Source organism: Arabidopsis thaliana, chromosome 4 (genome assembly GCF_000001735.4).
Source record: "Arabidopsis thaliana chromosome 4, partial sequence".
NCBI classification, from domain to species: Eukaryota; Viridiplantae; Streptophyta; class Magnoliopsida; order Brassicales; family Brassicaceae; genus Arabidopsis; species Arabidopsis thaliana.
This window is the reverse complement of record NC_003075.7, coordinates 158,016-180,730: the sequence shown is the minus strand read 5'-3', so window position 1 is coordinate 180,730 and position 22,715 is coordinate 158,016. Positions and strand designations below refer to the sequence as shown.

Genomic DNA, 22,715 nt, shown 5'->3' with positions numbered 1-22,715 from the left:
TTAACAAAGTGCAACCATGGGGGAGAAGAGAAGAAAGAGGAGATATGAACCAGTTCTGAAATGTCTAATTCAAGGAAACGTTTGGTTGGTGAAATGTAATCTGATCGAGCCGAAACTTTGTGGCAAGCTTTTCTGTCTTGATTTTCAACGGTGGGATTGAGATTTTGACGGTTGGTTTGTGTGTTATTTGAGATTCTTCAACCTGATCCGGGCACAATTCATCTGAAGTTTCAGTTTTGACCAGTTTCGGTGGAAACATCACACGGATGACCAAATGAGTTCTGAATGGGATGAATTTTGTCAGAGATATTCTAGACATGTGAGACAAGATTCTGGTATAAGGACACTCAATTTGGAGTCCGGGAACATAGCTTACTGATGACCCTTCAGAACAGTTGATACAGAGTCTTATGGAACGAAGAGTTTTTAGTGACATGAAAGGCAAAGAGACATGAATGTCAGCATTGGCTTGAAACTACAAGGCATTTGAGTAATGGAGTCTGAGACTGATCTCTACGTTGGCATCTTCAGAACTTGGTTTATCATGAAGAGTTATTAATATGAAAGAACCTGTAATTAAGTTTGTTGAAGAAACGTAAAACACAAGTTAGTGGTGAAGAATCAGTCTTCTCATAGCTCGTTCTTAAAGAGAAGGATTCGCATATTGAAGTATTTATGAATCTGTTGCTATCACAAGGAGAAAGAGACCTTCGATATTGTTGCTTCAAAGAGAAGGAATTTCAGAGAATGATCAAAAGCTATGATTTGCAAAGATCTCAAGGTTGATTAAATCATTGTGTTAAAAGGGCCTCAAGAACGTCACTGTATCAGTTAGTGTGAGATAGCTACAAGGAAAGCTACCAGAATGGTCTAAGACTGTCAAAATATCAGAAGTGCAAAGATAAATCAAAGGTTGAGTTGTTCAAAGATGGACTTTCAGAAGCTTTGAATTCTAAGAAGCGTGTATGATTCAAAGTTTGCTGCTAGTAATTTAGGTAGCAGTTTGTTCAGAGAGAAGGAGATTACTAGGCAGATTACTCAAGTACATGATAAAAGATATGATAAAAGAGGAAATAAATTGCTTAAACTGGGAAAACATAAAGCATCAAATGTTCAACGACAAAAACCAAAAGAAATCAAAGACAAAAACCAAAAGTTCAAAAGAGAAGAGATAAAGAGAAGCGATGAATGATCCTGATAAGTGATAGCAGACAAAACTAAGCATCTCTCGAGACACCATCTTCCTCAGTGTTCCTTGAGCTAGAATGACTATCGACAGGTTTCTTTTTTAGTTTCAGCCGTTTGGGTGCGGCAAAAGAAACCTCTTCAAGCGTCATGTCTTTAAATTCTTCCTTGTCTTCAATAAACGTTGCAACTTCCTTTATAGATTTAAACCTCTTTCGTCTAGGAGCCAATGATTCATAGTAAACATCGACTTTCACGCAGTTTGTTCTCACGACCAAAACTCTCTTCAAACCTTGAGGGGTTTTGGGTATACTATGTTCATCCTGAAACCAACGCATAGTAAGGGAATCAAAGTTCATTACCATATCTCCAGGTTCTTCACATCTCTTGCATTCAAAAAACTTTTCCAGTGTTTTACTACGAATCTCTTCATAATCTTCTTGTGACTCTATAGATCTCACTTTAAGACACTTCCAACATTGTGCAGCGTATGAGTCAATTAACGTGGTTTTCACTACACACATAAAACCAAACAAAGACTAAGATAAAAATAAAACATTGTCGATACCTTGTGAGATGCAATGATAAAAAACGAATCTTCATGTAATGATAAAAATAAAACACCATATTTCAAGTTTTGGGATCTTCATGCATTGACAAAACAAATCTTCATGCAATAATAAAAATAAAATATTGTCGATACCTTGTGAGATGTAGCTTGAGTAGTCTTCCTCACCATATTTCAAGTTTTGAGAGAGATAAAAATATTTTTTTGGGAGTTTAGCCTTTTAGTTGAAGTGAAGAAGAACTAAATATATCCTTTAGATTCGTAAAGTGAAGTGAAGAAGGAATGAAATCTTTACTGCAATAGCATTTAAGTTGGCTTTTAAGCCTTATAAGAAGTATCTAATCAAGTACTATTATAACCAGAACTCGAAGAGATAGTAGCTTGCGGTGATTCGAAAAGTCGGAGCCATTAATTTTGATTTTGCATGTACTTTCTCCAAGGAGAGGAAAAACAATGCTTTGAAAATTGTATTAACGTAAATTTGGACGCTTGAGATACATGTAGGTTAGGGCTAGCCTTACATCAGTAGGACAGGCGTTTTAGTTCCTTCAACCCTAGATAATATTAAAAGTTCCAATTCTTAAAAAAACTTTAATATGCAGCCCAATAGAATCCTATAGCGTCAGTGACCACTTCATTTGGTGTCAACCAATTAAAAACTGATCAGTTATAGAAATATTAAACTAGTGATAATGCGCATTTTGAATGTAAGACAAGCATACATATAAAAGTTTTATGAGTTATTTAAATTATTCAATTTTGGTTTAAGATTTTAAATGATGTGGACATATATAAGAAGGCAAAACCATATACTGTACTGTATTATATAATCCATTCTTCGTAACATTTGGTCTGTTCTTGGCTCGGAAATTGTCTCTGACCAGAGCAGTGTTCTACATGATTATGCAATGTCTCGGAGCCATCTGTGGTGCCATCTTTAAGACTAGTGAATATCGGCGCATCTTTAAGCCTAGTGAATTTCGGCCCATCTTCAAGACTAGTATGGAGGCCTGTTAAGGGTCTTCTAATACAGCTCAACATGCCTTTTTGTGTAAGCCTAGTGAATTTCTAATACACTTTGTCTCTGGTCAAACACTTTCATGCGTTTTTTTTATAAATATGTTTAATGAGCATAAATGTGCGGCTCAAAGCGGTGCAACTCCCAACGGTCAAATAAACAAATTAAGCTCAACTGCTCAAGTAGTGAGAACAAGATCAACCTAACTTGCACAACGAAGAATTTTTGTTGTTGTTGTGGTCATATATATTTTTACACTAACTAATTATTTTGACAAAAGTAATCAATTTGTGACATTCTACAAAAAAAAATATAAAAATAATCGAATATAATTTTTTTATTGGTCAAAATATCGATTGCAAAATACAAAAATCAAGGCATAACAAGTTAATCTATAAATTATAGTCGTGTTTTAAAATTAAGTCGTGTGTTTTGCGGTTTTGTCCTCGATTTTGTTCCTTCCTTTGTGTCGAATTAGTCCTACATTTTATAGAGAGGTCTTCTTGACCCTAATCCACGTGGGATTTTGACTCGAGCCACCGCCTCTATTGAAATGATAAGATCGTTTCTAGAATGAGGTTACGGCCCGTATTGGTCCGGTTCTTGTCGGTTTTGGCTAACACTGATCTTTCATAAAGCTTTCTAGAATATCCTTTATTATTTTCCCTATTTTGATGGGTTAAGAAATTTAACAGAGTTTATTCAATATCATCTCCAAGATTTAAATTATTCCCAACAGTAATGCAATTAAAATCTAATATCAACTATATATTGGTTTAGTAACTAAACCAATATATAGTTGATATCTAAGCTACATTAAATCTAAAACTTTTCTAACAACTTCACTTCAACTAAATAATTAAACCCAAATCTAAGACAAAGTCTCTAAAAAGATTATAGACAATTCGACTGTGTCAACAATATCACCACATGTATAGATGCATATAATCATTTTCATATAATGAATTCGACATGTGGCCCTACACTTTACGCTCTTAGTGGATATTTCATAGTTAATGACATATACATATATATATATATATATCATATTCATTCACATAGATATAGATTATAGATATAACCCACTGAATTAATATTACGGTCTTCAATATAGGTGCATTTAAAACATAACGTTCCCTCTCTTGTCTTCTTATTTTTGCTCTCTGTTCTTTAGAACTGCCATTAACGAGAGTGAGAGAGAGAGACACACACACAGCGAGTGAAAATGTCTCCGGAGAAGAAGAGTCAAAACTTCCCTCCAATAACGGAATGCAGAGACGGAGAGTACGATTCGATAGCCGCCGATCTTGACGGGACTCTGCTTCTCTCAAGAAGCTCCTTCCCTTACTTCATGCTCGTCGCTGTTGAAGCTGGAAGCCTTTTACGTGGACTAATCCTCCTTCTCTCGTTACCATTCGTCATTATCTCTTACCTATTCGTATCCGAATCTCTTGGTATCCAGATCCTCATCTTCATCTCATTCGCTGGTCTCAAAATCCGCGATATCGAACTTGTCTCTCGCGCAGTTCTTCCACGGTACGAGATCTAACATAGAGTGTTTTCTTGTTAGTAGATCACTTTAGTTTTTTTCTGATGAACTTTGTTTAGGTTTTACGCGGCGGATGTGAGGAAAGACAGTTTTGAGGTGTTTGATAAGTGTAAGAGAAAAGTGGTAGTGACGGCGAATCCGATTGTGATGGTGGAGGCGTTTGTGAAGGATTATCTTGGAGGTGATAAAGTTTTGGGAACAGAGATTGAAGTTAACCCTAAAACCAATAGAGCCACTGGATTTGTGAAGAAGCCTGGTGTTCTTGTTGGTGATCTTAAGAGGTTAGCCATTTTAAAAGAGTTTGGTAACGAATCACCTGATCTCGGCCTCGGTGATCGAACCTCTGATCATGATTTCATGTCTCTCTGCAAGGTACTGTTCCAATCTTTTTATCCAATCTTGGTCGATTATAGGGTAAAGTTAAGTTGAATTATTGAGTGTTGATTGGTTTAGTGTAAGATGTGTTTTGGAGGTAACTTGAGAATCTAAGCAAACGTTTGATTTGCTTGTTGATTAAGCTAGATAATCTAATTTAACTTGTTGACTGGTTTAGTGTCATTATGTCTACGCGTGAATCTTATAAAAATAATGAAATTTTTGATTTGGAAGCAATTAGTAAGGTTCATAAATGTATCCAACCAATCACTTCACGTGACCCTCTGGATTATTTTTCTATCCCCAACCACCTTACTAGTTCCACCAACATTTTGGGCTGTCCATTTAATGAACACATACTTGAAATATCATAAACAATCTTCTGTTGTTTAATGCTTAGTTTTTTGAATCTTGATTACACAATTTAGAGATATGTTACATTTTCCTAGTACTTTTAGTTATAAGTTTGAAATGAATAACGTTTTTGGTATTATAACAGAAAGGTTACATGGTTCATGCGACCAAGTCAGCCACAACGATTCCAAAAGAACGCTTAAAGAACCGCATAGTCTTCCATGATGGGCGTTTAGCGCAACGTCCAACTCCGTTAAACGCCATTATCACATACCTATGGCTTCCTTTTGGTTTCATCCTCTCCATCATTCGCGTCTACTTCAACCTCCCTTTACCTGAAAGATTTGTCCGTTACACTTACGAGATGCTCGGGATCCACTTAACCATTCGTGGTCATCGTCCTCCACCTCCTTCCCCTGGAACTCTTGGCAACCTCTATGTCCTTAACCACCGTACCGCGCTTGATCCCATCATCGTTGCTATTGCTCTTGGACGTAAGATCTGTTGCGTCACTTACAGTGTCTCTCGTCTCTCCCTTATGCTTTCTCCTATTCCTGCTGTTGCCCTCACCCGTGACCGTGCCACCGATGCTGCCAACATGAGAAAACTTCTCGAGAAAGGTACTTTACACATCTTCTCATCATATATTACTAGAGCATACCTATAACAAGTTTCACTGTCCAGGGGGTTCAATAGGAGTTTCTATTTCTTTCTTTTTATTTTTCGATGAATACATATATAGTAGCCCATGCAAATCTCAATATAGTAAATATTACTTTGGTATGGTCTTTGATGTTTACTTTGGTACCTAATTAACGCATCTTCTAACCAAATTTATATAAATGAACATAAAATAATATTGTTTACTTCTTTTGAATATTGACTTACATTCACATTAATCTTTAGTTGAGAAATTAAAAATCAATGGAGTTGTTGAGCTAATGATATGTTTTTGGTGTATAACAGGCGACTTGGTGATATGTCCGGAAGGCACGACGTGTAGAGAAGAGTATCTACTGAGATTTAGCGCTCTATTCGCAGAGCTAAGCGACCGGATTGTGCCAGTAGCGATGAACTGTAAACAAGGAATGTTCAACGGGACCACAGTTAGGGGTGTGAAGTTTTGGGACCCTTACTTCTTCTTCATGAACCCAAGACCAAGCTATGAAGCCACTTTCTTGGATCGTTTGCCTGAAGAAATGACTGTCAACGGTGGTGGCAAGACTCCTATAGAGGTGGCTAATTACGTCCAGAAAGTTATCGGCGCGGTTTTGGGCTTCGAATGCACCGAACTTACTCGCAAGGATAAATATCTTTTGCTTGGAGGTAATGACGGCAAGGTGGAGTCTATCAACAACACCAAGAAGTGAATATCTTATTCTTGTTATAACTTGGCATTGACTTATTGCAAGTAAGGTTGGATCATATACGAATTTTCATGTGTGTAATTGCTTGAGCTCTTGTCATCATTATGGTACGTTATTGTTATGTTTATTCTATTTTGTTCTTAATGTCGAACGGGTAACTATATCCTTAAAAACTATTTTGTGATCCCGTTTCTATACGGATGTGTATAGAGACTTTCTATTTAAAGTGCAAAATTTTATTGGAGGAAGTAAATTTTGGATCATGCAAATGTAAATACATACGACGTATATATGTTTGAATAAAACTATGTTTCGGTGGAATTGTGAATGATTAATTATGGTTTTTTTTTGTTGCAAAAGTAGCAATTTTTTGAAAAAAATAATTAAATTTTTAACAAACTAAATAAGATCATTGTTAACTATACGCTTTTATAAAAAATCTCTTGACAAAAAAACAAAAAAACTTTTTATTACACTGTCATAATTTCTTTTATTTTTAGAGAAATTAGATTCGTTTTACCGAATTGAAAAATGGTGATATCAATATGAGAGTGTAGCAGACGAGAGATCATGAATTTTGAGTTCCAACGTAGAAATGTCTACATTATCATCATGAGAGTGTTGGCGGACAAGAGATCATGAATTTTGAGTTCCAATGTAAAAATGTCTACATTATCATCATTTAAGTAACAGACGAAAACTTGGGATTTGATGTATTATATTATTGGTGCCAATTCATTAAAAAGAAACTCATATTCCTGTATTTTTTGGGATGATTTTATAAACATTGGCAGTAAGAAATGAATATATTTCTGTATATAGATATTTCTGTATATATACAATTAACAGAAAAATGAAATGAAAGCAAAAAAATCATTACAGTGCGAAAATATGTGAAGCAAAAATGTGAAATTATACTTATTATGATTTGTCATTAATGTCATGATCTAAACCTAAATTATTCTTTCATTACAATTTCTATATTAGTTTTTAGTGGGCTTTAATTATACATAATATTAAACTCCTTCACCAAATATTTGTTAATGAGAATGAGATCCATGAGAATGAGATCTTATTATGATTTGTATGAGAATGAGATCCATGGGAACATTAGGCAAATCAAAGATTTGTATATAATAAGCAAAAATGTGAAATTGTACTTATTATGATTAGTCATTAATGTCATGACCTAAACCTAAATTACTCTTTCATTACAATTTCTAACATTAGACAAATCAAAAATTTTTATATAATAAGATTATAAAACTTAACAAATAATATTCTTTGAGATTTAGAATCTTAATTTAATGACAATATTAATTGTTTAACTCATAGAACAATGGAATTTTAACGGGAACTGCTACATTGGAAATATGAAACGATTTGAATAAGGAAAGCAAATTTCGCAATTATTGTTTGAGAATATCGAAATTGATTATAAATATTCCTTTTCACTTATCATCGTTTCGTCACAAACCCTAAGAAGCTTCTCATCTTCCTCACAAACCCTAAGAAGCTTCTCATCTTCTCTTTCTCTCGAAAATTCCGATTTGCTCTTTTGAAACTTCCGATGACGAAGAAACTCGATCCACCAACGGCACCTTCAAGCGACGAAGATGACGTCGAGACTTCCGAAGATGATTCCTCTTCATCTGAAGAAGACGAACCAATCAAATCCCTTCCCGCCACAACCGCCGCTGCTCCTGCTAAATCCACCGCCGTCTCCGCCGCTACTCCAGCTAAATCCACCTCCGTCTCCGCCGCTGCTCCTTCTAAATCCACCGCCGTCTCCGCCGCTGCTGATTCCGATTCTGGTTCGGAGAGTGAAACAGATTCGGATTCTGAATCGACGGATCCTCCGAAATCTGGATCCGGTAAAACAATCGCTTCAAAGAAGAAAGATGATCCGTCGTCGTCGACTGCTACTTTAGCTTTACCGGCGGTGAAATCTGGAGCAAAGAGGGCAGCGAGTGAAGCTGCGACGACTTCAACGAAACGAGTCAAGAAAGATGAAGAGAGTGTAAAGAAGCCAGCACTTTTTCAAAGACTATGGAGTGACGATGACGAAATCTCTATGTTACAAGGAATGATAGATTATCATGCTGATACAGGGAAGTCTCCTTCCGCAGATACTAATGCGTTTTACGAGTTCCAGAAGAAATCTATCAGCTTTGAGGTTAGTAAGAGTCAATTCTCGGATAAGGTTAGGAGTTTAAGGAAGAAGTACCGTGCTAAAGAAGGAAAGGACGAACCTAGGTTTGTGAAAGCTCATGATAAGAAAGCTTTTGAATTGTCAAAGTTTATTTGGGGACCTAAAGGAATAGCTCTTGATTCTAATGCTAAGTCCAACGGTGTGTCGAAAAAGAGTGCGAGTAAGACGAAGGAGAAGCTTGATTCTGTAAAGCAAGACTTGGCGTTTGTTGGTGTTTCTTCAACTAATGGAGATGATTGGTTTGAGAAGTCGTCTCTTGCTAGGATGATTGCTGGTTCGGGTATTGATGAGTATTATGTGAGGCAGAAATGGAGTTCGTTTACTCTTGAGACTAAGAAGATTGTTGAAGAGAAGTTTCAGTTGATGCAAGCTAAAGAGCTTGAGGCTATGTTGGATAAGAGTGTGCGTTTGACTGACCTTACGTCTTACTTCGTTGATGCTTCGAAGAACTAGAGCTACTAGTTACTTAGATTTGTCGGTTTTTTGTATCGTAATGCTATGCATAATGCTTTCTTTTGTTTTTCGGATTTAGGATTTGATTCTTTCTGGTTTGTTTTTTTGGGGTTGAAAGATTCTCTACGTTATAATATTTATTTTTTTATTCGTCAACTTGTCCTTATTATACCTCATCTTTGTCTTTTAGAAGTTCTTGTACCAACTCCAAGAACGAATCTATGTTCCTGACAAAACCGCCTTGTACCATTGTTAGGTAAAGCTTCCCAACCATAAGCATCTGCACTTTGTAACTTGATTGTGTTCTGTGAGAGTTGGAGTTTGAAAATGATGAGTAAACTGTTACATTGAGAAAACAACTCTTACCAAATGAAGATTTTCTCTTCATAAGTTATTTCCAAAATCAGACATTTAGCAAGTTATACCTACTTTGCATCCAAGTCTGTTGGTCACAAAACAAGACCATAGCAATGCAAATATAGCTTGGTTACAAAAAATTTAGTCACATTGCTTCAGGATGATTTAACTATATAAACAACACAGTTTTTGTGTCTGGTATAGAAGATAACACTGTTTTGTTCAAAGCTTTTGACTTATGAACTACAAAAACTAAAGCTTTGTTACTACTATTAAGATACTGCCTAACTCGTCCAAAATAAGCCAAGAAGAAACCTTAATAAAAAGATTATTGACTATGTTACATGCCAAAATAATCTTAACACAAACTTGTTTGATCATCATTTTAGGTGGCTTTTAACAAGAACTTAAAACAAAAAGCATAAACCAAGATTACAATAATTACAGATTCGAATTCTTTCAAATCAAAAGGTTTAAGAAATTAGTCTCCATAGAGAGCATACGAGCATCCTAATAATTTTATTAGACAAAAAGCTTAACCATTTAATATTCTTCTTCTTCTTCCTGCTTCTCCAATCCTGCAACCAAAAGTAGAAGACCATTGGATTCTTCAGTTCAAATCAAAATGGCGCAAGACCAAAGCCAGACCAGATCATAATTGACAAGTTCTTTAACTGAAGTCAACAAAAGAGATCATGCCTCTGCAGTATTTTCTTGACGAGTTTCTACCCTAAACCTTTTACACGTTTCTCGGATTATGTAGTGTACGTAGTTTTGGACCAGCACATTACTATATAAGCTATATAAGGAGACCTGTGTCAACTGAAGAAGATTTAGCATACCTTCAGGTTCTTTTGCGTTTCAGATTTTTTATGTCGGTTGAAATGAACGTAATCACTTCCTTGAGAGTGGCTTTTCTTCCTTCTTTGAAGTTCCACAGTTCTGAAGTCGGGTACCGACCACTTGCATTATACTCATTCATCTCCACAAGAGCTGCTTTTACTGCGTTATGCACCTCTTTTCCCCACTCTCTTTTAAGCTTCTTCAGCTGCTCATCATCCTCGTCTACCACTTCCTGTAACCATTAACATCTAACACCATTACCGCTAACTCACAAAAACAAAAACAGTTGTACCAACATATGTATACAAGTATCAACGTTCACAGAAATCACAGGTTACTCCATATTTAACTAAAACAGTGGCCCAGAGAGGGAGAAAGACCAGATACTTTTCAAAGTCATATAAAAGACTTGTAAAAGGAATGAACCTACCTCTGCTCCGTCCCCGGTTCCTTCACGCTTGAATGGTTGCCATGATGGATTCTTAAGGTTCTCCTTCCATGTAGAGCAAAGGGTGGCAGCTTCAACCCTAGCTTCATTTGCAGAATATCTCAGCTTGCAAACATCCAGGAAAGGTTTCTCATCAAGTTCTCCCATCCTTTTTACTCCGATATCGCTCTCGGCACCCAACAATCCTGTCAAACCCTGGATCAAAGAGCAATCTTTTGAGTATTCTAAAATACTAGATAATGGCAAAAATGCAACTCTATCAGTACCCAAGAACACTAAAGCATTAGAAATCTGTACCGCAATCATTTTTTGCCGCGCTGCTTGTATCTCATCATTGCTTTGGCGTTCTTTTGTCATCAGGACTGAGTTCATACTTTCTAGATCTTCTAACTCAGCTTTCTTGTCATCCAGCTCATCATTCATCTCTTTCATTTTCGTCTGGACCGCCTCATCATCATCATCCCCCAGATGCTTCATCACTTGTAATTTGCCTTTTAGCTCTTGAATCTCCATTTCCAGTGTCTGTTTGGTGTCTAGCTGCTTCTCAAGCAGAAGGATCTTGTTCAAAGCATCTTCTTTTTGCCTCTGGCAAAGAGAGAGTTTCAAACTCAGACACAAAACAGGTAGGTAAAGTTGGTCAGTTTAAGTAGTGTGCTATGAAGGAATATACCTGATGTTCTTCTACAAGTCTCAAGACGCTTTCGTCAGCCTTTTTCTGCTCACGTGAGGCTAACTGTAGGGATTTGTTCATAGCATCACTCTGTCAAAGCAAAAAAAACAACATAAAAATGATCATTGGTTCCTTGGAAAAGAGAAATGCATACATATGAACAGACTGATTGTTTCCTATGTATCATACTGAAGACGATATTACCTTTCTCTTGTCTTCATCAAGCTTTTGCCTCTCCAGTTCAGTTAGTGCTTCATGTTTTTCCAATTGTTTGGCCCGAGACTCCAAGTCCCGCATCTTACGATCCAGTTCATTTCTTAGCTTCTCTTTATCATATAGGATTCTCTGGATATGGCGAAGTGACATCTGCTGCATCTTCTTTGTTTCTGAGAGGAGATAAAGTACAAAAAATAGTCAGATACCCTAAATGCTATATGAGTCGGAAACATATCAGTGTGTGAGTAAATACCTTCAGCAAAAGCTTGGTGCAAGTTTTTTTTCTCATCTAGGACCCTTTGCAGTGACATTGCCGTCCTGTTGTAACTGTGTTGGGCCTTGTTCAGATCTTCGTTTGTCATATCAATCATATTTGAAAGTACGTCCAGAAGAGTGTTTCTATCCTGCACATTGTTTTGCAAAATATCTGAAACTGTTCTTAGCGTTCCCTCCTTGGAGAGGTACTCACCTATTGGACCTTGAGATTGAAAGTCGTCTGCACGTGCACACCAACCATAAGCCTTTGACTCTGAATCTCCACTCCTCTCAGTCCACTCTTTTTTGCAGGACCCTTGGGTCTCAAATTCCTTTTCAAGCTCTGTGGCAGCAGCAAACCCACTCCAGTCACTGTCAAACTTAGCAATAACCCCAACAATCGAATCTTGTTCGACCCAAAAGGCATTCACTTCAACAGGCTTGAATTTGGAAAGGGTCTGCAGCCAATATACTGAATCAAGTAGAAGCTCCTTGTCATCCGTTTCTTTCAAAGGGTTAACAACAATCCCCATCCATGGCCAGACATAGACGTTATGAGGATTTGGTTCAGTCTCGTCTAACAGAGGAGGAACAACCGGAGGGCGTGGAAGAGGTTCTGCATAACCAGCAAGATCATTCTCTAAAAACTTAGCTAAAGCAAGATGATTAGACTTCTGTAAAGCACTTCTGGTGGCAGAACCTTTGGAAACACCAGTAGCATGTGCATGCAACTCCTTGTACTTGTAATCTTGCTTCTTCTTGCCTACACAAAAGGGGCATCTGAGCCGTCCATTCACCTTCACCTTGTAGTAAGTCTCACTGCGTAAAAGGTGGTAGGGTGTTTTAGAATACTCCTCAATCTCTGACTCGCTGATCTCAGACTCTTCATCAGAAATGTCCATCGTACCTGCTTTACCTGGAGAAAAAGAATGTTACAAAAACAGAGAAGAAGAACAAAATAAGGCCCAAAAGAGACTCAATTTCTAGGCAATCCCACGAGCAAGAGAAACCCTAGGCAACAACTTAACAAACAAAACAAAATTGACACTGGATAAAGCAAAAGAGACGAAAGTGATACAGCATTTACAAAATTGAGCTAAGAGAGTGACGCATGCATGATAAGGAACCTAGCGAAATCAAAAATATATTTTTAAGTAACAAGTGAGTAAAGGCGTTAAATCACGAAATGCATAGGGGAATCGAAAAAATTCATTAAACGAGAGATTTCACTGTGAAAACAGAGAATAGAAGAAATCTGGAGCTTACGCTAGAGAGGGAAGGAAAAGGAACAACACGGCGATGACTCAACGCTTGATGAAGAGTGGAGTAGAGAGAGAGTGAGTGAGGAAGATGAAGAGTTATTTTATTTTGGAAAATATATCAGAAAAATTAGAGGGTGATTTGCAAGAATAACACATTTTTATACAAGAATTAAGAATATAGCACTATTAATTAACAAAGTAATTTAAAAATAGATAAAAGAGAAATTTTCACAAATAGCATAATTTTAAGTTTTTTTGACAAAACCTATTTTATACTATAGTTTTTTGACAAAATTTTAAGTTTTTTTTTGGACAAAATTGATGAATAAAACCTATGATCCAAATTGTGAATGATTTATACTATAAGCAATATAGTGGCCACAAAATTGGTCAAGAATTTTTAGTGGCTTTATCAAATAGCCACTGACTGGAGATTTTTTTTTAAAAAATATGTGTCTGGTCAAAGTATGTAATTATATATCTATGTGTAAAATTGTATCATAAAACATTAAGGTTTCCAGGATTATTTTTCTTCTCAAAATTTAATATAGTGACTTTGTTTTACTCTAAGAGCTTATAGTCACCAAAGTTGTTATATATATTAATATATGTCTCATTTTTTTTTTTTATAAAAAGAATCAATTATGAGAAAGCCACTTTTGAAAGTGACATTTGTTGATTTTGCAATTTTCCATATAGTTTGTGAATTTGCCATTTTTAGTTAATAATAGATACCAGTTAATACGTGGATATAGTCGGTTAGATTTGTTTTTAAAATTTAGTATTTGGTTTAAAGTACATATTTTGCAAAAACATTTTATATATACATACAGTTTTAAGTGTTCAAAATGACAAATCCTCAAGATTTTAGTAAAAACTAATGACATTGTTGTACAATTTTAGTGCTTAATTTTAGTATTTTAGTTATTTTATGGGCTGCACTTTAGCAATAAATGTCTCTTTGTTTTCACTTTTCAGCAGTTGGAACTTTGAACAAATGGAAACAAAAAAATGTAGAAGACAATTTTATTTTTAAGCCCATCAAAAATACAAATGAGATTGTAAGCCCAATATATTAACCAACCTACCTTTTTCTTTTGTCAGCTCTCTCTATTTCTCTAAAGGTGACGTCATCTTCGGCGGTAACGGCTCAGATATTTTCCACAATAACTTCCAATAATACCCCTGCCATTAACCAATAGTACCCATGTTTCCTCTTTGCAACGTGGGGGTAGATTCATGAAATGAGAACAGAACGGAGGTTCCAACGAGTAGAAGATGATGTGCCACGTGTCACTATATCGACCCCCCTTTCCTCTTCCTTCCTTCCCCAATAGAGAGGGATTTTCCCGCTTCAGCGTCTCTCAGTCTCTCTCTCGGCTTTATCCAAAGGTTCCTTCGTTTACTCCGCTTCTATGGAAGAAGCTTGAATCCTTCTCTCTTCTTCTTCTCCTTCTTCCCTTGACATTTTTGTTCTGAGAAGCAACATGGCCCTCGGTGGCTTGATTTCAAATCGGAACTTCGGTTCCTTCATCGGCTCAGGTATATCTATCCCCCTCCTCTTTTTGAATCTGTTAGGGCTTTTTAGTTGTTTATCGGATTATGTTAGTGATTAGGCTTGAGCGTAGCTTGCTTCTGTGTAGCGAACGATATCACTAATGTGTGCATTGCTTCCAAATTTGCTAAGATTGCTTTACTTTGTAGGCAATGGTTGTCAGAGACTTGGAAAAAGTGGTGCAGAGGTTTCCAAGCTTTTTCCAAATGGTATATATCGGTATCTTTTATACCTCTCTACCTAGCTATATTATGCAATTTGTGCTTAAGCATTTTCTTAATCTTTGTAGCATTGTTGTGCCGTAATCATCAACCTCTGCAAGCTAGTTTACATCATGAATCGGGACACATGAGAAGAAGTTTTGGATGTTTCCTTCAACCAAGAATGGACAGTGTAATTAGGTTTAGGAACAGTATCAAGATCAACAGATCTCGTGCTTACTACAAATCAGAGGAGTCAGATATCACGGAAGGAGTTGTGCCATCGGCTGATGGCTCAGCTGAAGCTATTTTAGTTGAAGGAAATCTACAGAACGCATCTCCATGGTGGCAGCAGTTTCCTAGACGCTGGGTGATCGTCTTGTTATGCTTTTCGTCTTTTCTTCTTTGCAATATGGACCGTGTAAGTTGTATATCTTGCTTATTTTCTCTACTTATCTGAAGAAGTAAGATATATATTACTTAATGAGAGATGCTTGTGGCAGGTGAACATGAGCATTGCAATTCTTCCCATGTCACAAGAATATAACTGGAGTAGTGCAACTGTTGGCTTAATTCAGTCCTCTTTCTTCTGGGGCTATTTACTTACTCAGGTCAGGTCTAATACTATCACTCTCTGTAGAATCTGATCTTTTATAGAACTCGAAAGAGAGGGTATATTTATTCTAACTTTAGCTCATCTTCTCTTGGACATAGATTCTGGGAGGTATATGGGCAGATAAGTTTGGCGGGAAGGTTGTTTTAGGTTTTGGTGTTGTCTGGTGGTCCTTTGCCACTATTATGACACCTATTGCTGCTAGACTTGGTCTTCCTTTTTTGCTTGTAGTGCGGGCGTTCATGGGCATTGGCGAGGTTGGCCTCTTCTGTTCTTCTTTTCTCTTGCTATACTTGTCTCAGACCTGTACAACTTCTCACTAGCTGGTTCTGTCTACCTTTGCTTCAGGGTGTTGCAATGCCTGCTATGAACAACATGCTTTCTAAATGGATCCCTGTCTCAGAGAGAAGCAGATCGCTTGCACTGGTCTATAGTGGCATGTATCTTGGTTCCGTCACAGGATTGGCATTCTCTCCTATGCTAATCACCAAGTTCGGATGGCCATCTGTTTTCTACTCGTTTGGCTCCCTCGGAAGTATATGGTTTTTGCTATGGCTAAAATTTGTATGAACTCCTCTTCATGACATAAGCTAAATATCTGAGATCTACAAAACCTCCAAGAGATTTATATTTTAAACACCTTTTTAATTCTTCTCAGGCATATAGCTCTCCCAAGGATGACCCGGACCTAAGTGAAGAAGAAAAAAAGGTTATACTGGGAGGTAGCAAACCAAGGGAACCTGTTACAGTGATTCCATGGAAGCTAATACTGTCTAAACCCCCAGTCTGGGCTCTCATAATTTCCCACTTCTGCCATAATTGGGGAACTTTCATACTATTGACATGGATGCCCACATATTACAATCAGGCACGGAGTTCAGCTTCAGTTATATCCTTACTGTTTAATATTTTTTGTGAACAAGTAAAGAGACTCCTCTCTATTGTTGGTCTTTGATCACGCTGCAGGTCTTGAAGTTCAACCTCACTGAATCCGGGCTACTATGCGTTTTGCCATGGCTAACCATGGCTGTTTTTGCTAATATTGGAGGTTGGATTGCTGATACTCTTGTGAGCAGAGGTCTTTCAATTACAAACGTTCGAAAGGCAAGAAATACACTCTTTCACTTTCTGATCATTTACATGTCTCTACTACCTCAAAAGGCCAAACTTGTTATGCTGCTTTCAGTTAAAGGAGTGACAACAAACCCTTTATACCAATAAACTACTCTCATGAATCTATTATGGCTACTCCAAAGGATACTCACGACTAATAAACTCTTGATTATTGCAGATTATGCAATCAATTGGTTTTCTAGGCCCTGCCTTCTTCCTGAGTCAGCTGAGCCATGTCAAAACTCCAGCAATGGCAGTTCTCTGCATGGCATGCAGTCAGGTATTGGTGTCAATAGATCATATGATTGAAAGAGCCATAGAATTATGGATAAGTTTGGAACTGTTAAAAACATGTTTGCCGTTTTTTATTTCACACCTGCCGACACAAGATTATTCTTGTGAGAGTACAACTATAATTGAACCCCAACTTAAATGCAATGTCGGCTACAAAAAGAAACAGTTGTCACCCTTAGAAAAATTCATGAGTTGTGTACAGCTCTGACATAAAGACTCATGTTGTCCCCAACAGGGCTCTGATGCATTCTCTCAGTCGGGTCTCTACTCTAATCATCAAGACATTGGCCCACGATACGCTGTGAGATAAACATCAATTCTTTCTCTTTTATTACTTTGTCACCAAACTTGTTCCACTTCATTAACTATGGCTTGGCTCGCAGGGTGTACTCTTAGGACTATCAAACACAGCAGGAGTCCTAGCTGGTGTCTTTGGCACTGCAGCTACTGGTTACATCCTCCAACGAGGTATCTTCTATCTTTATTCACATTCTTGCCAACCATAAGGTGGACAAATTATAGTACTTCCGACTATTATTAACCATGTTGTTTGGTTTTTACCTAAACATTTAGGTTCATGGGATGATGTGTTCAAAGTAGCAGTTGCACTGTATCTAATTGGAACTCTGGTCTGGAACTTGTTCGCAACCGGAGAAAAAATTCTCGACTAGAACCAAGAAACTAATAGCTGCAGTGAAATTGTGTGAGGAAGCTTTATATTTGTTCTTTCTCTGCTTATAAATTTGATCTGATAGTGAGATCAAAATGGTTCGCTGGTCTGTTTCATAAAGTAACATGTTAAAGAAAAGATGTATTTTTTTGGAACTTGACTCTTTTGAAGCTTACAATTTGATGGGGATGGAGAAAAAGAAACCAAAACAAAAACAATCAAACTTTTTTACTTTAGGAAGAAGAGTATTTGCTTACAAAGTTTACATAGCACAACGAAATCATTTTTTTTACTGTTTTACACAACAATCACAAAACCCAAAGGTAAATGTATGTATTAATTACTATAAAAATGTTATCAACCCGAGAAGCTGCATTACACGGCAACCGCCACAGCCGCATTAACGGCGACGCCTTCACCGATACCGCCGTTGCATTTTCCGTTAAGAACAACGACGTCGTTTCTCTCTTTGGGTACGAGACTCTTCATCATCACTTCCAAATCCCTCTTGTGCACGTTGACCAAAAGTCCGTTCTTCATGAACAAAGTCAACGACATCTTCTGCTCCACCTTGTGTCCCGGCGCCACCGTTAGTCTATGCCTGAGTAAAACCGCCGCCGCGATCGTCTTCATCTGCAGATACGCTAGATCTTTTCCTAGACAGATCCTAGGTCCGGCGTTAAACGCCACGAATCGGTACTGATCGTGATTCACGAATTTTCCATCGTCCGGCGAGATCCACCTCTCCGGTTTGAATTCCAAGCAATCCTCTCCCCACGTGCTCTTCATCCTCCCCGCCGCGTAGATCGAATAAGTCACCGACGATCCCGCCGGTACGAAAGTTCCGTCCGGTAAGATATCGTCGTTCACGACGTGCTTTGAATCTTCCGGCACCGACGGGTAAAGCCTCAACGTCTCAGAGAGCGCGGCCTTCAGGTAAACCAACCGGTCGACCTCATCGAATTCCAACGGCTCCGCCGTCCACGACGATACATCGGTTCCACGTGTCTCAATCAGAACGGAGCATATCTCGCGGACGATCTTATCCTCAACCGTCGGATGCGTCGTGATGAGCCAGAAAAACCAGCTCAACGCTACTGATGACGTGTCACGTCCAGCTAGGATGAAGTTAAGCGCCACGTGTCGTAAGAACGTCTCGCTGTACGACTGGTCTTTCTTCTTCATGAAACGAGAGAGGAGATCGTCGTGACGCTGGACCCCACTCTCTCGCTGACTCAGCAATTCTTGCTTACGTGTATTAATGACAGCATCTAAATACCCATCGATCTCTCCTAGGCTCCGGCTCAAGCTGACTTCTAAGCCGAGTCCAAGCCATTTCTTCAGCCTCCATAGAAACTCTGGTAGAATAAACCGCTGGAGAGAAGCTTCGGTGGCTCGGTCGAAAGCCGAGGCGAAACCGTTCTCGGGAAGTCCCGGTGCGCAGGTTCGAGTGTCTTTACCGAATGCTAAACCGCAAATGTTGTCGAATGTGAGCCGTAGTATTAAGTCTTGGAGATCAACCGGCTCGTAATTGTTCTGAGCCGTTTCGAGAATTGGACAAAACCGGAGCTTGATTCCCCGGTTCACCCACCGACCCATCGCTTGCCTCAACGTCCTGCATCACAGAAGCCAATTCCTTAATTTAGCCGACAATTTAGATAACCGAACCAAAGAAAGACATAATTAAGATAAGAAAATTCAATTTGGTTCAGTCGGACCAATTGTGAATTGTACATGCATGAAAGAATGCCCGGTCCGGACCGGTTAAGGTAAGTACGTACCTGGTGGTGAATTCAAGAGCGGCGGTTTTACGCTGGAAGAGCCAAGTGTCACCGTCGGAGTTGAAGATACCTTGGCCGAGGAAGTCATGGAACACGGCTTGCCACGTAGGACCTTTAGGGTAGTTGTCGAACCTGGTCTTGAGCATGTGTTCGATGTTCTTGGGATCGCACGTGACGGTCACGAGACCTTGCTTTTTTGCCAAGAAAGGTACGGCGCAGATACATGTCTGATAAGTGCCGCCACACGCACGGAGGTTCTCAGTGATCCAGTCGTGCATACGGTCACGCTGCTCGATCAGACCCGGAAGACTGCCCAAAACTGGCCAAACACGTGGACCCTTTAGCCACCTTGAGATCCGCTGGAACCATAGCCAGTAAGCTGCAACAACAGCTACAAGGAGCATCGTGTTGGAGACATCCATATCAATGAATATGAAATGATACTAAAATGGAAAAGTTTAAGGAATATGAAATGGTGTTTCCAAAAATGGTGTTTGAGAGATGGATGAATTAAGGTTTTGCAGAGTCAGAAAATATATATAGAGAAGGAGAGGGAAGAGGAAAAAGATGGCATTAAGAAGTGGAGGCGATAAAACTGTTACTGCTAGCCATCAGAAGCAGCAACCCTCATTAATGTGGATTGTTGAGAGAGTGTACCCTAATTGAATGAGATTTGAAATTTCAACTAAGTAATTTATTTGTGAAAACTCGTTTTGGTTTTATGGTTTTGGAGATATATAAATTTTATAAGATTTTTGAAGTCAAAGAATTTGGTGAAGGTGTGAAGAGAAATTGTACAGAGAAGAAGAGTTGTTTCATTTAATGATGAATCCACATTTAATGACTCTAATTATTTATATATATGAGTCTTTTTGTGTGTTATCATATTATTTATATACGTGTGTGTTTCTCTGTGTGCTAGCTAAATTAAATGAGATTAGTTGAGAACCTAAAGGCACAGAAAAATATGGATGGGAATAAGAAGAAGTAAGTAGTAGAATATATAAGAATCTTTTTATTGTTTAATATTGATCTAATGTGGGTTAAGAAGATCTGTTGAACACATTACACATGTATAGTTAGGTAATGACATTAGGGTTTGCATGATATAATTAGTATTTAAGGTTAGTGTACTAATGCTACGTTTTAGGTTTGACTTTGCAAGTGATCGTAAACCAATGATCACGTTTTGTTGAAAACTCTTATTTTTATTTTCGATTAATTATAATAGAGATCAAAAGGAGACGTGATATTTAATCTTCTCAATTTGGTTTATCAGTTCTCAATTCTTGTGAGGGATTTGGTAAGCAACTCGTGACTCTTTCATCTAATTTCTTCAATGGTATAAAGAAGTGTTAAAGAGTGAATTGATTAATCCCACAAGAAAGAAACACATTTCATTGACTCTTTAGGTTTAGTTAGACCTTTCTGGTCTCTCTCTCTTTTACATTTGTTTTTCCTTTTTTTACAATAACAAAAATTGCAAAAGACAAAAGTGAATAATGTGCATGCACAAATCTCGAGTAAGATTAGATGTCATGGCAATGCATTCATGAGATGTAAAAGTCAAAAGGAGCTGACTTGTGTACGCTGCAACTGCAATATCATAAATATATGATAGAAGTACATAATATATACTAGTAATGTCTATGTGACATATATATACATGTGTTACCTTAGATATATATAGTAGTATAGTACTATTAGGCAAGTAAGCAATAACATCATCAAATATATAACTCTGTAAAGGCACTGAATGCGAAAACCTTGTGATCTTGTCCCCCTTTTCACCGGTTCTTATTTTATTACATTAGTAATTCTATATATATAGGCTTCATATTATACACATAAAGTACTCTTAAATTTGTAGTTTCCGCTGAATTCATCCAAAATCAGAATTTTCAATAGTCGTAATGGGCTCAAGTACAATTTCTTCGATTATTTGTCAGTTTCTATATGCATTGTATCAAGAGACTTAGAATTTTTTTCTTATGAGATTATATTTTTTGCAGACTTCTAAACTGTCGAGAATCCTTCAAAGAATTAACCATCGGAGTAAAAATGTATAGTTCTTATAAGATGACATACATTTTCATTTCGTAGAGTATTTTCTATTTAGAGCATGAGAAGAGAACAATGTTTCATCTTGTATCCAAAAAGAGAGATCACTGTTACTGAATGTAGTTTCATATTTGCTAGTAGATATATTTGATAGTTTAGTATAACCGCATTCATTTTTATTTTTGAAGAAGGGTTAGTGTAACTGCATTCATAAATTCAGACCACCAAAAAGTAATTTCGTATACACACTCATGACTCTTAATTTGCCAAAAACAAACAAGCTGATTGTTGTAATTGTAACAAATGGAACACAACTGTACGTAGTCTGTAGATGTCAGATAGCTTGTAGATGGTTTGCCAAACCTCAAAATGCATTTAAAACGCAATGTTGACTCTCTTTTTAAATCCTTTTTAAGTGAAACAACTAAAATGAACTAGAAGATCATTGTTCAAGTTTTTCTACTTGATTTCAATCATGGTTGATCATTATAAAATATTTTAAATGGTTTAGAATATTCGGTACTCTACGTAGATATATATGTTTTCCAGGTTCAAACTTTTTTACGTAAATGGTAATAATATCCTAAGGTATTATTAAACCTAAATAGTTAGCTTTAAATAGTGATATTTGACTGCTGGTTCAGGATTCTAGATTTATACTACCTCGCTTAGTATATTATAAAAACAACTAAAAATGAGAAGGAAAATTAAATAAATAGAAAATAGAAAAATAAATTTTGTTTTAGAAACACAATTAGTCTTTATCGAAAGACCATTGATTTTAGATAATATTCTTATAACGCAAGAGATGTTTTATGGTCTCTGAACAAATTCGTCATACAAAAGAAAGTTTATGGTTATAAAAACTAACATGAAAGGCTTATGATCAGATTGAATCAAATTTTATCGAGAGTTTATTATGAAAAATGGATTGTTGGGAGACATAAATACAATGGATGATGTGGTGTATCACATCAGTCTAACATATGGCGCTACTTAACGGTCAATCAAGAGGCTTAATTACTCCCCAATGCGGCCTACGACAAGAAGATCCTCTCTCCTCATATTTATATGTACTATGCACAAAAGTGCTGATTGCTAATATTCAGAAAGCATAAATAGATAAGTTAATAATTAGTATAAAGGTGGTAAATGCAAGTCATGCGGTTTCTCATTTACTGTTTGCGGATGCTGAATCATCCCTAGTATTTAATAGAGTACAAGGCAAGTGAAAAATAGCTTTCCTTATAAATTGCTCAGACCTGGTAAAAATGGTGTCTTTCCGTAAGAGTGACC

The 22,715-nt window shown here is 37.3% G+C and overlaps 6 protein-coding genes, 2 long non-coding RNA genes, 1 other non-coding gene and 1 pseudogene across 12 annotated transcripts; 5 read left to right on the top strand and 5 right to left on the bottom strand.

The window, feature by feature from the left end:
• Positions 1–1,217: 1,217 nt before the first annotated feature.
• MBD3 (methyl-CPG-binding domain 3) lies at positions 1,218–1,709 on the bottom strand (the record flags this gene model as incomplete). Its single annotated transcript, NM_116266.1, has 1 exon — positions 1,218–1,709. One exon carries the CDS (start codon positions 1,707–1,709, stop codon positions 1,218–1,220), a length of 492 nt encoding a protein of 163 aa, NP_567177.1.
• Positions 1,710–2,013: 304 nt separating this feature from the next.
• AT4G03605 lies at positions 2,014–2,212 on the bottom strand. Its single transcript, NR_141742.1, has one exon. It is a non-coding gene; the product is annotated as an other RNA (non-coding RNA).
• Positions 2,213–2,569: 357 nt separating this feature from the next.
• AT4G00413 lies at positions 2,570–2,692 on the top strand (annotated as a pseudogene). The gene has a single exon.
• A 1,168-nt stretch (positions 2,693–3,860) lies between these two features.
• On the top strand, positions 3,861–6,778 carry GPAT8 (glycerol-3-phosphate acyltransferase 8). The gene is made up of 4 exons (NM_116264.6): positions 3,861–4,307; positions 4,380–4,692; positions 5,195–5,669; positions 6,016–6,778. The coding sequence occupies exons 1-4, from the start codon at positions 3,997–3,999 to the stop codon at positions 6,417–6,419; spliced, it is 1,503 nt and encodes a 500-aa protein (NP_191950.2). The 5' UTR covers positions 3,861–3,996; the 3' UTR covers positions 6,420–6,778.
• A 1,107-nt stretch (positions 6,779–7,885) lies between these two features.
• On the top strand, positions 7,886–9,244 carry AT4G00390 (DNA-binding storekeeper protein-related transcriptional regulator). The gene has a single exon (NM_116263.2). It carries the CDS (start codon positions 7,987–7,989, stop codon positions 9,079–9,081), a length of 1,095 nt encoding a protein of 364 aa, NP_191949.1. The 5' UTR covers positions 7,886–7,986; the 3' UTR covers positions 9,082–9,244.
• A 476-nt stretch (positions 9,245–9,720) lies between these two features.
• Positions 9,721–13,234, bottom strand: FDM2 (XH/XS domain-containing protein; the record flags this gene model as incomplete). 3 transcript variants are annotated; one of them, NM_001340243.1, is made up of 9 exons in its annotated part: positions 9,757–10,016; positions 10,281–10,513; positions 10,712–10,924; positions 11,027–11,314; positions 11,400–11,489; positions 11,604–11,785; positions 11,869–12,486; positions 12,571–12,786; positions 13,137–13,234. In NM_001340243.1, the coding sequence occupies 7 exons, from the start codon at positions 12,770–12,772 to the stop codon at positions 10,283–10,285; spliced, it is 1,824 nt and encodes a 607-aa protein (NP_001329769.1). In that variant the 3' UTR covers positions 9,757–10,016; positions 10,281–10,282. The 3 variants fall into 3 exon arrangements, with proteins under 3 accessions (NP_001319829.1, NP_001329769.1, NP_567176.2); NM_001340242.1 differs by having other exon boundaries at positions 9,721–10,016; positions 11,869–12,786; positions 13,137–13,232; NM_116262.3 differs by lacking the exon at positions 13,137–13,234 and having other exon boundaries at positions 11,869–12,772.
• A 1,139-nt stretch (positions 13,235–14,373) lies between these two features.
• On the top strand, positions 14,374–17,834 carry ANTR2 (Major facilitator superfamily protein). Its single transcript, NM_116261.4, has 12 exons — positions 14,374–14,674; positions 14,837–14,896; positions 14,977–15,308; positions 15,391–15,498; positions 15,602–15,757; positions 15,849–16,064; positions 16,159–16,368; positions 16,467–16,604; positions 16,792–16,893; positions 17,143–17,208; positions 17,291–17,375; positions 17,481–17,834. Exons 1-12 carry the CDS (start codon positions 14,620–14,622, stop codon positions 17,576–17,578), a joined length of 1,626 nt encoding a protein of 541 aa, NP_567175.2. The 5' UTR covers positions 14,374–14,619; the 3' UTR covers positions 17,579–17,834.
• Positions 16,871–17,162, bottom strand: AT4G03595. Its single transcript, NR_141741.1, has one exon. It is a non-coding gene; the product is annotated as an other RNA (long non-coding RNA).
• Positions 17,708–20,088, bottom strand: CYP86A2 (cytochrome P450, family 86, subfamily A, polypeptide 2). The gene is made up of 2 exons (NM_116260.4): positions 19,359–20,088; positions 17,708–19,192 (listed from the first exon to the last, which is right to left on the bottom strand). The coding sequence occupies exons 1-2, from the start codon at positions 19,778–19,780 to the stop codon at positions 17,953–17,955; spliced, it is 1,662 nt and encodes a 553-aa protein (NP_191946.1). The 5' UTR covers positions 19,781–20,088; the 3' UTR covers positions 17,708–17,952.
• Positions 17,909–18,690, top strand: AT4G03585. Its single transcript, NR_141740.1, has one exon. It is a non-coding gene; the product is annotated as an other RNA (long non-coding RNA).
• Positions 20,089–22,715: the final 2,627 nt, after the last annotated feature.